This window comes from Mesocricetus auratus, unplaced genomic scaffold (assembly GCF_017639785.1).
Source record: "Mesocricetus auratus isolate SY011 unplaced genomic scaffold, BCM_Maur_2.0 Super-Scaffold_100004, whole genome shotgun sequence".
Lineage (NCBI taxonomy): Eukaryota > Metazoa > Chordata > Mammalia > Rodentia > Cricetidae > Mesocricetus > Mesocricetus auratus.
This window is the reverse complement of record NW_024429189.1, coordinates 55,357,384-55,371,683: the sequence shown is the minus strand read 5'-3', so window position 1 is coordinate 55,371,683 and position 14,300 is coordinate 55,357,384. Positions and strand designations below refer to the sequence as shown.

Sequence of the window (14,300 nt, the reverse complement as noted above, 5' to 3'; positions counted from 1 at the left end):
GTCTCTTCCAAATTTTTTTATGTAAGGCAGATTAGGATATATTTGTTTAGATATAATGCAGTTGTTCTTTCCTACAAAATATCTTGAACATCTCATGAAATACCTTCTGGTTCCTCTGGTGATCCAGTGCTTCATCTTCTATATTAATTGACAACAAAATATTAGGCAGCTTCTTATCCTACACCTATTCCATCATCTGAAAAAGGTATCTGGGCACCAAATTTCTCTATCTTGCTTTCTGCTATATGTTCATGTTGCATAAAAGCTTATATATAATAGTTTTTAAATGAGTACAATAAAAATGTACAGCATATAAGTTTTATTACTATTTTATGCTCTGAAAACTATCAAGATATACTTCCATGGTTCTCGATTTCCTATTTTCTACATCAGTTAATTAAACTCTCTCAATACTCTATATTCTATCTTTATGCAGAGTTACAGTATATACTTCTGACCCATCTGGAGCTTGACATATAGAACAGAATGGCCTCAGAGAAACAATTTAGGCTAATAAGTACATGGATTAGAAGCATGTCAATCAGCTATTTTCCATTCTCATTAAACTTAAGAACTTTGCTTCAATTTCATAATTAAATAAAAAGCAAACAGATAAACTAAAAAATTGTATATGTTTGTTAGAAATTTCATGATTTTTCAATACTAAGACACATAGTATATGCTTAAGTCAAGGGAAAAGTATACACTATTTCAAAAATTGATCATTTCTTTTTCCAATCCCAAAACCACAAGCCCAAATAAAGGCAAAGACAATGAGGCAGAAGATGGCATTATTGTTTATGATGACTGTGGGGTAAAACTGACTATTGCTTTTCAAGCCAAGGATGTGGAAGGATTTACTTCTCCTCAAATAGGAGATAAGGTTAAATTTAGTATTAGTGACAAACAGAAGCCTGGACAGCAAATTGCAACTTGTAATTCTAATTCCAAAAGGCTCTTGGGTTATGTGGCAACTCTGAAAGATAATTTTGGATTTATTGAAACAACTAATCATGATAAGGAAATATTTTTCCATTATAGTGAGTTCTTTGGTGATGTTGATAGCCTGGAACTGGTAGATATGATTGAATACAGCGTGGCCAAAGGCAAAGACAGTAAAATCAGTGCTGAGAACGTAAACAAAACTCATTCAGTGAATGGTATTACTGAGGAAGTTAATCCCACATCTACTCTGGTAAAGTCATTCATCCTCTGAGAGGTGTTGATCCACCACAGATTGAGTACCAAGGAATGACTGAGATTGTGGAGGAGGGGGATATGAAAGGTGAAGCTTATCCATTTAGCATAGTTGGGATGGCCAACAAAGGAGATTGCCTGCAGAAAGGGGAGAGTGTCAAGTTCCAGTTGTGTGTCCTTGGCCAAAATGCTTAAACTATGGCCTACAATATCACACCCCTTTGTAGGGCCACCGTGGATTGTGTGAAAGATCAGTTTGGCTTTATTAACTATGAAGTAGGTGATAGCAAGAAGCTCTTTTTCCATGTGGAAGAAGTTCAGGAAGGCATTGAGTTACAAACAGGAGATGAGGTGGTATTCTCAGTGATTCTTTTTTTATTTTAAACTTTTAACATTTATTTTTTAAACATTTTTTAATTTTAAATAGCTTGTTTTACATGTCAATCTGAGTTCCCTCTCCCCTCCTCCCGCAATCCCCCCCATCCTCCCCATCCTCCCACCCTATTGCCAATTCCTTCCACATAAGGGATATCTAGAGTCTATCATTTCATTCAGGGTAGGGTCCAGGCACTTTCCTAAGAGTCCAGACAGTGAGAGCAACCCTCTTTGTGTTATGGACACACAATGTCTGTTAGTATTTGAGGGATAAACATTGATCCACTTCTCAGGACCCAATAGGTAGCTCAGGCCTCCTCATTGACTGTCACATTCAGGGTGTCTGGATCGGTCCCATGCTGGCCTCCTGGCAGTCGGTCTGGGGTCCAAGAGCTCTCCCTTGTTCAGATCAGCTGTCTCTGCTGGTTTTGCCAGCCCATTCTTTGCCAAATTGCTCTTCGCTCCTCTCTCTCTGTCGCTGGGTTACTTGGGGTCTGTTCAGTATTTAACTGTGGGTGTTTGCCTCTGCTTCCATCAGTCACTGGATGAAGGCTCCAGGATGGTTATAGACATCAAGTTCACTATCAGGAATAGGCATTCGAGGTGGTCTCTACACTATTGCTTAGCTTGCCAATTGGTGTCATTCATTTAGATCACTAGAGGTCATAATGGTGTCTGATCTGTCTTCTAACCTATGATTCCCTCTTCCCCCTATCCTACCCCCCAGTCGACCTTCCTGTTCCTCCACATCCTACTCTCTCTTCCACTTCTCCCCCTCTCTATTTCCCAGGTCCCCTTCCCCTCCACCCCTCGCCATGTTCCCCATCTGTTCAGAGGATCTTGCCTCATTTCTCTTCTCTTGGGTACCATGTATATATTTTATATTTTTTCCTTTTTCCCAGACTCTCTGTCATTGGAAGTGCAGACTGGCACTCTCCTGATACATTTTTAAAATCCATATATGAGTGAATACATACCATGTTTGTCTTTTTGTGACTGGGTTACCTCACTCAGGATGGTTTCTTCCAGTGCCATCCATTTACCTGCAAATTTCAAGATTCCACTGCTTTTTTCTGCTGAATAATACTCCATTGTATAAATGTACCACATTTTCTCTATCCACTGTTCAGTTGAGGGGCATATAGGTTGCTTCCAGATTCTGGCTATTACAAATAATGCTGCTATGAACATAGTGGAGCAGATGCCCTTGTATGAATTTGTTTCCTTTGGATATATGCCTAAGATTGGAATTGCTAGGTTTTGTGGTAGATTGATTCCCATTTTCCTGAGGAATCTCCATACTGCTTTCCAAAATGGCTGTATGAGATGGCACTCCCACCAGCAGTGGAGGAGTGTTCCCCTCTCTCCACATCCTCTCCAGCATAAATTATCTTCGGTGTTTTTGATTTTAGCCATTCTGACAGGAGTAAGATGGTATCTCAAAGTTGTTTTGATTTGCATTTCCCTGATGGTTAAGGATGTAGAGCACTTTCTTAAGTGTCTCTTGGCCATTTTAGCCTCCTCTCTTGAGAATTCTCTGTTTAGTTCTGTACCCCACATTTTGATTGGATCCTTTAGTGTTTTGGAGACTTGATTCTTGAGGTCTTTGTAAATTTTGGAGATTAGCCCTCTGTCAGATGTGGAGTCACTGAATATCTTTTCCCATTCTGTGGACTGCCTTCTGTCTTGTTGACTGTGTCCTTTGCCTTACAGAAGCTTTTCAGTTTCATGAGGTCCCATTTATTAATTGTGGATCTCAGTGTCTGTTCCACTGGTGTTATGTTCAGTAAGTGGTCTCCTGTACGAACTCGTTGAAGAGTATCTCCCAATTTCTCTTCTAAAAGTTTCAGTGTGGCTGGATTTATGTTGAGATCTTTGATACATTTGGACTTGAGTTTTGTACAAGGCAAAAAACACGGATCTATCTGCAGTCTTCTGCAAACAAGTACCCAGTTATGCCAGCACCATTTGTTGAAGATGCTTTATTTTTTCCATTGTATAGTTTTAGCTACTTTGTCAAAAATCAAGTGTTTATAGGTGTGTGGGTTAAAATCAGGGTTTTCAATTCAGTTCCATTGGTCTACCTGCCTATTTTTGTGACAATACCAAGCTGCTTTCAGGACTATAGCTCTATAATAGAGCTTGAAATCAGGTATGATGATGCCTCCTAAAGTTCCTTTATTGTCTAGGGATGTTTTGGCTATCCTGGGCCTTTTATTTTTCCATATAAAGTTGATTAATATTCTTTCCAGGTCTGTGAAGAATTGTGCCGGAATTTTGATAGGGATTGCATTGAATCTGTAGACTGCTTTTGGCAAGATTGACATTTTTATTATGTTGATCCTACCAATCCAAGAGCATGGGACATCTTTCCATTTTCTGGTATCCTCTTTGATTTCTTTCTTTAAAGACTCAATGTTCTTGATATACAGGTCTTTCACTTCCTTGGTTAACATGATCCCCGGATATTTGATGCTGTTTATGGCTATTGTAACGGGTGAGGTTTCTCTGATTTCTTTCTCAGTCACTTCATCTTCTGTATATAATAGGGCCACTGATTTTTTTTTGAGTTTACCTTGTATCTCGCCACATGGCTGAAGGTGTTTATCAGCTCTAGGAGTTCCCTCGCAGAGTTTTTCGGGTCACTTATGTAAACTATTATATCATCTGCAAACAGTGAAAGCTTGACTTCTTCTTTTCCTATTTGTATCCCCTTTATCTCCTTTTATTGTCTTATTGCTGTAGCTAGGACTTCAAGTAAAATATTGAAGAGATATGGAGACAGTGGACAGCCTTGTCTTGTTCCTGATTTTAGAGGAATTGCTTTGAGTTTCTCTCCATTTAGCTTGATGTTAGCTGATGGTTTACTGTATATTGCTTTTATTATATTCAGGTATGTTCCTGTTATCACTGATCTCTCTAGGACCTTTATCATGGAGGCATGCTGATTTTGTCAAAGGATTTTTCAGCATCTAGTGAGATGATCATGTGGCTTTTCTTTCGCAGTTTGTTTATATTGATAGATTGTCTAATGTTGAACCATCCCTGAATTCCTGGGATGAAGCCTACTTGATCATGGTGGATGATTTTTCTGATGTGTTCTTGAATCCGGTTTGCTAGTATTTTATTGAGTATTTTTGCATCGATGTTCATGAGGGAAATTGGTCTGTAGTTTTCTTTCTTAGTTGTGTCTTTGTGTGGTTTGGGTATCAAGGTAATTGTAGCCTCATGAAAAGAGTTTGGCAGTGAGCCTCCTGCTTCTATTGGGTGGAATACTTTGAGGAGTATTGGAGTTAACTCTTCTTTGAATTTCTGGTAGAATTCTGCACTGAAGCCATCTGGGCCTGGGCTTTTTATGTTTGGGAGACTTTTGATGACTGCTTCTATTTCATTAAGGGTTATAGGTCTGTTTAGATTGTTTATCTGTTTTTGATTTAGTTTTGGCAAGTGATATCTATCCTGGAAATTGTCCATTTCCTTTAAATTTTCTAATTTTGTGGAGTACAGATTTTCAAAGTATGCCCTGATGGTTCTATGGATTTCCTCAGAGTCCGTTGTTATGTCCCTTTTTCATTCCTGATTTTGTTAATTAGCATGCTCTCTCTCTGTCTTTTGGTTAGTTTGGACAGACGTTTGTCTATTTTGTTGATTTTTCTCAAAGAACCAACTCTTTGTTTCATTGATTCTTCTAAATGTTCTCCTGGTTTCTACTTGATTGATTTCAGCCCTCAATTTGATTATTTCCTGACGTCTGCTCCTCCTGGGTGAGTTTGCTTCTTTTTGTTCTAGAAAGTTCAGTTGTGCTATTAATTCTCTAGTATGACTGTTCTCCAGTTTCTTCATGTGGGCACTTAGTGCTATGAACTTTCCTCTTAGCACTGCGTTCAAAGTGTCCCATAGGTTTGCGTATGTTGTGTCTTCGTTCTCATTGAATTCCAAGAAGACTTTAATTTCTTTTTTTATTTCTTCCTTTACCCAGGGATGGTGCAATTGGGCATTGTCCAATTTCCATGAGTTTGTGGGGTTTCTGCGAATTGTGTTATTGTTGAATTCTAATTTTAATGCATGGTGGTCTGAGAGGATACATGGGATTATTCCATTTTTTTTATCTGTGGAGATTTGCTATATTTCCTATTATGTGGTCAATTTTTGAGAAGAATCCATGTGGGGCCGAGAAGAAGGTATATCACTTTGTGTTTGGGTGAAATGTTCTATAGATGTCTGTTAAACCCAGTGAGGTCATAACTTCTATTTGTTCCTTTGTTTCTTTGTTAAGTTTCTGTCTGGAGGTCCTGTCTAGCGGTGAGAGTGGAGTGTTGAAGTCTCCCACTATTAGTGTGTACGATTTTTATGTGCAATTTGAGCTTTAGTAATGTTTCTTTCACAAATGTAGGTGCCTTTGTATTTGGGGCATAGATGTTTAAAATTGAGACTTCATCTTGATGGGCTTTTCCTTCGATGAATATGAAATGTCCTTCTTCATCTCTTTTGATTGATTTTAATTTGAAGTCTAGTTTGTTAGATATTAGGCTTGCTATAACCGCTTGTTTCTTGGGTCTGTTTGATTGGAAATTCTTTTCCCAACCCTTTACCCTGAGATACCGTCTGTCTTTGATGTTGAGATGTGTTTCTTGTATGCAGCAGAAGGATGGGTTCTGTCTTCGTATCCATTCTGCTAGTCTGTGTCTTTTCATAGGCAAGTTGAGGCCGTTGACATTGAGGGATATCAATGACCATGGATTGATGATACTTGTTTGTGCTTGATTTATTGGTGGTGAAGTTATTTTGTGTAGTTTCTCCTCCCTTTTTCTTTTGGTGTTATGTGAAGTGGGATTATATATTGCCTGTGTCTTTGTGAGTGTAGTTATCTTCCTTGGATCTAAGTTTTCCTTCTAGCACTTTCTGTAGATCTGGATTGATGGACACGTATTGTTTAAATCTGGCTTTGTCATGGAATATTTTGTTTTCTCCATCTATGGTAATTGAAAGCTTTGCTGGATATAGTATTCTGGGCTGGCATCCTTGTTCCCTTAGCGTTTGTAGGACATCTGTCCAGGATCTTCTGGCTTTCATTGTTTCCATTGAGAAGTCAGATGTAATTCGGATAGGTCTGCCTTTATATTAATCAGAACACTGGCAAATGCAGTGCCTGTAATGTTTGGCAATCTGTGAAGGCCCTAAAGCTGTTATACCTCCTCGACCTGATAGATTGGTCAATTGCTTGAAGACTATCTCCCTGGATGATGCCAGTGCTCCTTGTCTAATGGTTCTTCATCAGCCAAGGGGATCAGGTAACTCAATGGGATTTGGTTCAGAAAGAAAGATTCGTCAAGCCAGTGTCATTGACTAGCAATACCCACAAAACACATCATTAATCCACTATGGTCAAGTTGGTGAAGGGTTCTGAATATCTTTCTCTTCATTCCTCCTAAAATCTGGATTACTTAGTCTATTGAGCTGTTACACCAGTATTAACATCTTCCTTGTGTTATGTTTAAAAAATAAATAAATTTAAGAAGCCATTTTAAAATTTAAAAAATTGATCATTTCTCCATTTTGAATATATTCAATGTACGTTTTCTAACTTTTTGAAATGTGTAGTACATTACCATTATCTGTAGTCACTCTGCTATGCAATATCTACAATTTAGTACCAATTATCCGTCTCCTGTTCTTCTTACCTCGTGATTCTTCCTAACCTCTGATTAGCACCATTGTATTCTTTATGATTACATTGTATGATAAGATTACTTTGTAGTATTAAAAGAGAAAAGAAAACTTGGAATTGAAAGTCTAAAAACTTTTAAAAACAGAAAGAAGAAAATGGAATTCAGTACTACCATACAGGGAGAGAACCACCTACAAATTACTATAATTTGCTTATTAAAGATTAAACCTGCAGTCTTCTACATACCAGTACCCAGTTATGCCAGCACCATTTGTTGAAGATGCTTTCTTTTTTCCATTGTATAGTTTTAGCTTCTTTGTCAAAAATAAAGTGTCCATAGGTGTGTGGGTTAAAATCACGATTTTCAATTCGGTTCCATTGGTCAACCTGCCTATTTTTGTGCCAATACCAAGCTGTTTTCAGGACTATAGCTCTATAATAGAGCTTGAAGTCAGATATGGTGATGCCTCCTGAAGTTACTTTATTGCATAGGGTTGTTTTGGCTATCCAGAACATTTTGTTTTTCCAGATCTCAAAATAAATCCAGCCACACTGAAACTTTTAGAAGAGAAAGTGGGAGATGCTCTTCAACGGGTTGGTACAGGAGACCACTTCCTGAACATAACACCATGGCACAGACACTGAAATCAACAATTAACAAATGGGACCTCCTGAAACTAAAAAGCTTCTGTAAGTCAAAGGACACAGTCAACAAGACAAAAAGGCAGTCCACAGAATGGAAAAAGATATTCACTAACCCCACATCTGACAGAGGGCTAATCTCCAAAATATACAAAGAACACAAGAAGCAAGTCTCCAAAACACCAAAGCATCCAATTAAAAAGTGGGGTACAGAACTAAACAGAGAATTCTCAAGAGAGGAGGCTAAAATGTTCAAGAGATACATAAGAAAGTGTTCAACATCCGTAGCCATCAGGGAAATGCAAAGCAAAACAACTTTGAGATACCATCTTACTCCTGTCAAAATGGCTAAAATCAAAATCACAGAAGACAATATATGCTGGAGAGGATGTGGAGAGAGGGGAACACTCCTCCACTGATGGTGGGAGTGCCAACTCATACAGCCATTTTGGAAAGCAGTATGGAGATTCCTCAGGAAAATGGGAATCAATCTACCACAAGATCCAGCAATTCCACTCTTAGGCATATATCCAAAGGAGGCAAATTCATACAACAAGGGCATCTGCTGCACTATGTTCATAGAAGCATTATTTGTAATAGCCAGAACCTGGAAGCAACCTAGATGCCCCTCAACTGAACAGTGGATAGAGAAAATGTGGTACATTTACCCAATGGAGTAGTACTCAGCAGAAAAAAAAATGGAATCTTGAAATTTGCAGGTAAATGGATAGCACTGGAAGAAACCATCCTGAGTGAGGTAACCCAGTCACAAAAAGACAAACATGGTATGTACTCACTCATATATGGATTTTAGAAATGGATCAGGAGAGTGCCAGTCTGCACTTCCACTGACAGAGAGTCTGGGAAACAGGAAAGAACATAAAATATATGCATGGTACCCAAGAGAAGAGAAATGAGGCAAGATCCTCTGAACATATGGGGAACACAGTGAGGGGTGGCGGGGAATGGGAGCTGGGAAATAGAAAGGGGGAGAAGAGGAAGAGAGAGTAGGTCATCGGGAAACAGGAATGTTGACTGGGGAGGTAGGATGGGGGAGGAGGGAATCATAGGTTAGAAGACAGATCAGACACCATTGTGACCTCTAGTGATCTAAACGGATGACACCAATTGGCAAGCTAAGCAATAGTGTAGAGACCACCCCGAATGCCCATTCCTGATAATGACCTTGATGTCTATAACCATCCTGGAGCCTTCATCTGGTGACTGATGGAAGCAGAAGCAAACAACCACAGTTAAACACTGAACTGAACCCAAGGAACCCAGCGACAGAGAGAGAGGAGCGAAGAGCAAATTGGCAAAGAATGGGCTGGCAAAACCAGCAGAGACAGCTGATCTGAACAAGGGAGAGCTCTTGGACCCCAGACCGACACCTGGGAGGCCAGCATGGGACTGATCCAGACCCCCTGAATGTGAGAGTCAGTGAGGAGGCCTGGGCAACCTATGGGGTCCTGAGCAGTGGATCAGTGTTTATCCCTCAAGTACTAACAGACATCGTGTGTCCATAACACAAAGAGGGATGCTCTCTCAGCCTGGACTCTTATAGGAGTGTCTGGACCCTACCCTGAGTGAAGTGACAGACTCTAGATATTCCCTATGTGGAAGGAATTGGCAATAGGGTGGGAGGATGGTGGGGATGGGGGGATTGCGGGAGGAGGGAAGGGAGATGGAACTGGGATTGACATGTTAAACAAGCTATTTAAAATTAAAATAATAAAAAAATATAAAAAGATTATACCTATTTATTTTTGCATTTATTTTACTGTAATCTATATTTCTATGTAAATACCATGCCTGAATAAAATGTGCACTTATGAAGGGACTATATAATATTCAGAGACTCCCTAGCTTAGTGGGTGATTCTTTTTCATCTCAGAAGAAAAATTGTAAAGCCACCGAGATGTATTTTAAACCCTGTTTTTCAGTGATATTTCTTGAGAAATCCTAATAACATTGATACTACAATTCCATGGCATGCTAATTTTATTTTTTACAATTTTGAAAATATGAGCAGTTTCTAAAGAAAATATTTCAACATGAATTCATCATGGGCATTATAGGAAAAAGAGAGGAATGTCTTAAGAAAAGTGTGGGTTTTTTGGGGGGTTTCAAGACAGGATTTCTCTGAGTAACCCTAAATATCCTGGAACTTGTTTTGTAGTAGCCACTAGTTGAAGGCTGATCTTAAACTCAGAGAACCACTTCTCTCAGCCTCCAGAGTACTGAGATTAAATGTGTATGCAACCATGCCCATCTGTAAAACAATACCTATCACCCATGTATGGCAGCAGGCTACTCAACAGAAGGTAATAGCCTTTAACATAAGTATACTTAATGTTAGTTGTAACTTGATCTTTATTGAATATAATTTTATGTTTATGAAGCAATCATTAATCAAGGATATACATATTATTAATAGTTGACTTTTACCTATCATATCTAATTCATTTCATCTTTATAATGGAGTAAGTGTATGTTGTAGTTATGAATTCTTTTGCATTGACAAACCCCCATAACAAAAATCTAGTTGTAGAGCAAAGTTTTCATAAGTCTACACTTCTACATTGCTGTTCATCAATAAAGAAGTCAGGGCAGGAACTCAAATGAGGCGAAAATGGAGGGTATTGCTGATGCTGAGGCCATACAGGGGGGCTGCTTATTGGCTTATTTTCCCAGTTTTCTTCAGCCTGCTTTCCTATGGAATTCAGTACTACCATCACAGGGAGAGAACCACCAGAAATATCTGGAGTCTCCCATATTGATCGCTCATTGCAAAAATTCTTTAGACCTGGATCTCATGGAAGTGTTTCCTGAACTGAGGCTTCCACCTCTTTAATGAATCTAGCTTGGGTCAAGTGGACACCAAACCAGCCAGTACAGCATATATCTATAAGATATTTTCATGAAATAAAATATAAAGCCATTATTTTGGAGTCCTACCATAAAAATAACAAAACATCCTTTGCTAACTTCATTGTTGAAATTAGATTTGCACATAAACAATAACTTAAGTTTGGAATTAATCTGTTTAAAAATAAATACTTAGTTGGTTTTGTGTGATAGAAAAACATGGCACTCATTCCAAATCACTCAAAATTCCATTTTGTTGAAAATTAACCACACATAATTTATGAAAAAGAGCATGTTTTATTGTGTTTTAATGTCTATAGCTTTATATGTAACACTAATTAAAGGAAATGGGGCCATGAATTTTATCAGAACTGAGGGGAGTGGTTTACGGCTGGGGTAAGAAAGACAGAAAGCAATAAGTAAATGATATAATTATAATTTCAAAAATTAAGTTTATAAAAATAAGTAAAGCAGTTTTGAGTCATAATACATTATGTCTCAGAAGAAACCTTTTCAATGCTATCATAACATCTTTGTTTCTCAAGCAGTATATCATGGGATTAAACATTGGGGTCACAACTGTATAAAAAAGAGAAAGGAATTTGTCTGTTCTTGCAGAATGGCTGGACTTCGGCCTCAAATATGTAATGATACCTGATCCAAAGAATAAAGCTACAACTATAAGGTGGGAAGAACATGTAGAGAAGGACTTGGCTCTCCCCGTTGCAGATGGAAGTTTCAGAATGGTTGAGATGATTTTCACATAAGATCCAAGAATCAACATAAAAGGAATTGTGACCACTAAAAGAGCAATCACATATATCAGTATCTCTATCTTAAAAGTGTCCCCACAAGCTAGGGCCACTACTGGAGGTATGTCACAGAAAAAGTGATTCAACTCATTTGATCCACAAAATGGTAAAGAGAAGATCCAATATGTGAACCCTATATGCACAGGAACCCCACTTATCCAGCAGCCAGCTGCCAGTAGTATACAGATACTATTGTTCATGATGATAGGGTAGAGCAATGGGTTGCAAATGGCAACATATCGGTCATAAGCCATAACAGTCAGAATAAAGCACTCAGTGACCCCCAAAACAAGAAAGAAATACATTTGAATAGCACAAGCCATAAAGGAAATGCTATTGTCTTGTGTGTAGAGATTTGTTAATAACCTGGGGAGAGTGACTGACACATAACATATTTCTAAGAAAGAAAAATTTCCAAGGAAAAAATACATGGGAGTATGCAAGGAAAGATCAGTCCTAGTAATTATGATGATAAGGCTGTTGCTCATCACAATAATTAAATATATTATCAAGAACATTCCAAAAAGAAATACTTGCAAATTGGGAACATCAGAAAAGCCAAGTAAGATGAATTCCGCTAATGTGGAATGGTTCTTTAGTTGGTGGATTTTTATTGTGGATCCATCCATGTATGAATAGTATCCAGGTTAGAAGTCATTTACTCCATGGAGTTCAGGAAAAAAATATGTGACATATTAAAAGTGTCAAATCCGCACACACAGGAGAGATGTCCAGTTGTATTTATTGACTTCAATTATTCACAAACCTATATTGTCCAGTTTCCTAAATTTTCATGGGATAAAAGAAAAACACATTTAAAATCTGTTTTTCCTACTCATGATACAATTTGATGGTTTGCCACAAGCCTAAACAGAAAAATAACGCAGACCAATAACACAAAGTCTTGATGGTTATGACTGCCCTTTGACTCTAAGCAGCTGCCTTCAATGTGTAGCATATATGCTTAAAAGGGCATCTCCTCCTTGGTAAGTATACACTATCTTTTAATTATTTGCATTTTAAATCATGGAAACCATTTAACACATTTTTGCTCTTGGTAAATTTTCCCATTGACCTAAACACTGTTTCTCTGAGTAACACCTCAGGTAAGGATTTAAGTGGTCATTCAGTAACAATATATTGCTCTGGTAAAACTGCCCTCATTTCAAGGAACCTGGAGCAATTACAATGAGGAAAGGTACATAGATGATAATGAGAAAAGTAAACCTGAGTTGCACAATATGCTCTATTACATTTTTGGATGAACATGCCAGAGATAATGCAACATAATAAATCACATTTCCTGAATAGTATAAGTATGAAAAAACAAGTAAGATTTTGTTGTAACATACACTGAACCCTGTCATGGTACCCACTAATCTTATCAATTCTATTTGTATATATGTTTTGAGACTTTAAAAGAATCTTCACCAAAGTTGAGGATTTGGCAAAATTAAAATGTAAAAAGAAACCAAAATATATGAAAAATTGAACTTGATCATACGTTATCAAATCCAATTTCAGTATTTAGATTTTCATTGTTCCAGTCTTCCTTTCAACTGTTCTAACTGGAACAGTGTGTGTGTGTGTGTGTGTGTGTGTGTGTGTGTGTGTGTACGCTCATGTGTGTACATGCATATGTGCATGTGTATATATGTGTGGGTACGTGAGGCTATGTATGTCTGTGTCTTTGTGCAATATTTATCTAAATTAGACTTATACATATCACTCTAAAGTGAGAAACTACACACACACACACATACACACATATATATACATATATATATATATATCCTCTATTTTGTGGACTTAATACTTGTACTCTATTTCTGACTATCATATCAGGACATATACAACTAAATTGCACTCAATTATTTATCTTTTATAAATAAAAGTTGTTCAATGCCTACACAAATGTATGAGATTCTATAATTTTTTCTTTAAATTCCTTCTATCTTTTGTTCCCTTCCTAATACAAACTTAATACTTATGTCTAAATTACATGTTTTGTAAATTCATACCATCTTGACTTTTATACTTTCCCTCTTCCATATTATTGATTTAAATCTCATTTTCTTCTCCACCAGTAATAGCATTCCACTCTGCTATTAGACTTCTCAGTGTTTCTGTCCATCATACCTCCCCAAAATTTACAATAATGCAAGATTTTGACTTGGCATTTCATTTTCACTAATCCTGAATTACTAGTCTCAGTGAATATTTGATTCTGAATTGTATTTTCATATAATTCTGAATCTCCCCATATTTTCTTCATTCACATGAATAAATATAAAAGACTTCAATTTTTTGATAAAGTATTATTTTGTGAAAATTATGCCAAGTGTGACTTCTAATGTCTAAACCTGCAAACTCTAGTTTGGCTTTTTGATCTGTAAGAATTTATGTATTTGTTTCATTTTCATAAATTTATAACTACTTTTTCATTTTATAGCTTCTTGAAAGTTTTGATATTTACTTGACTTTGCCACACATATTGATATTCCTATGCAGCATAATACTCTTGCAGTATCCATTTAAAAAATCAACTTGAACATAGAGAATTGAAGTGGGTAGATGGCCGTGATTAATACCTAGCCTCTTTGTATGAAGGATCATGTGGTTGTACATATACAATGGACAAAATTTCATATAGCTTGGCTATTGAGTGTACACAGCTTAGAGAATAGGGCTAAAGCAAATCATATCTAAATATGAAAGAGTTTATAGAAAGAATGTAT

The 14,300-nt window shown here is 37.3% G+C and overlaps 1 protein-coding gene and 1 pseudogene across 1 annotated transcript; one reads left to right on the top strand and one right to left on the bottom strand.

The window, feature by feature from the left end:
* The first annotated feature begins 679 nt into the window (after positions 1-679).
* Positions 680-6,922, top strand: LOC101841501 (annotated as a pseudogene).
* Positions 6,923-11,231: 4,309 nt separating this feature from the next.
* Positions 11,232-12,191, bottom strand: LOC101825623 (olfactory receptor 10AG1-like). Its single transcript, XM_005065025.1, has one exon. It carries the CDS (start codon positions 12,189-12,191, stop codon positions 11,232-11,234), a length of 960 nt encoding a protein of 319 aa, XP_005065082.1.
* Between the last annotated feature and the right edge of the window lie 2,109 nt (positions 12,192-14,300).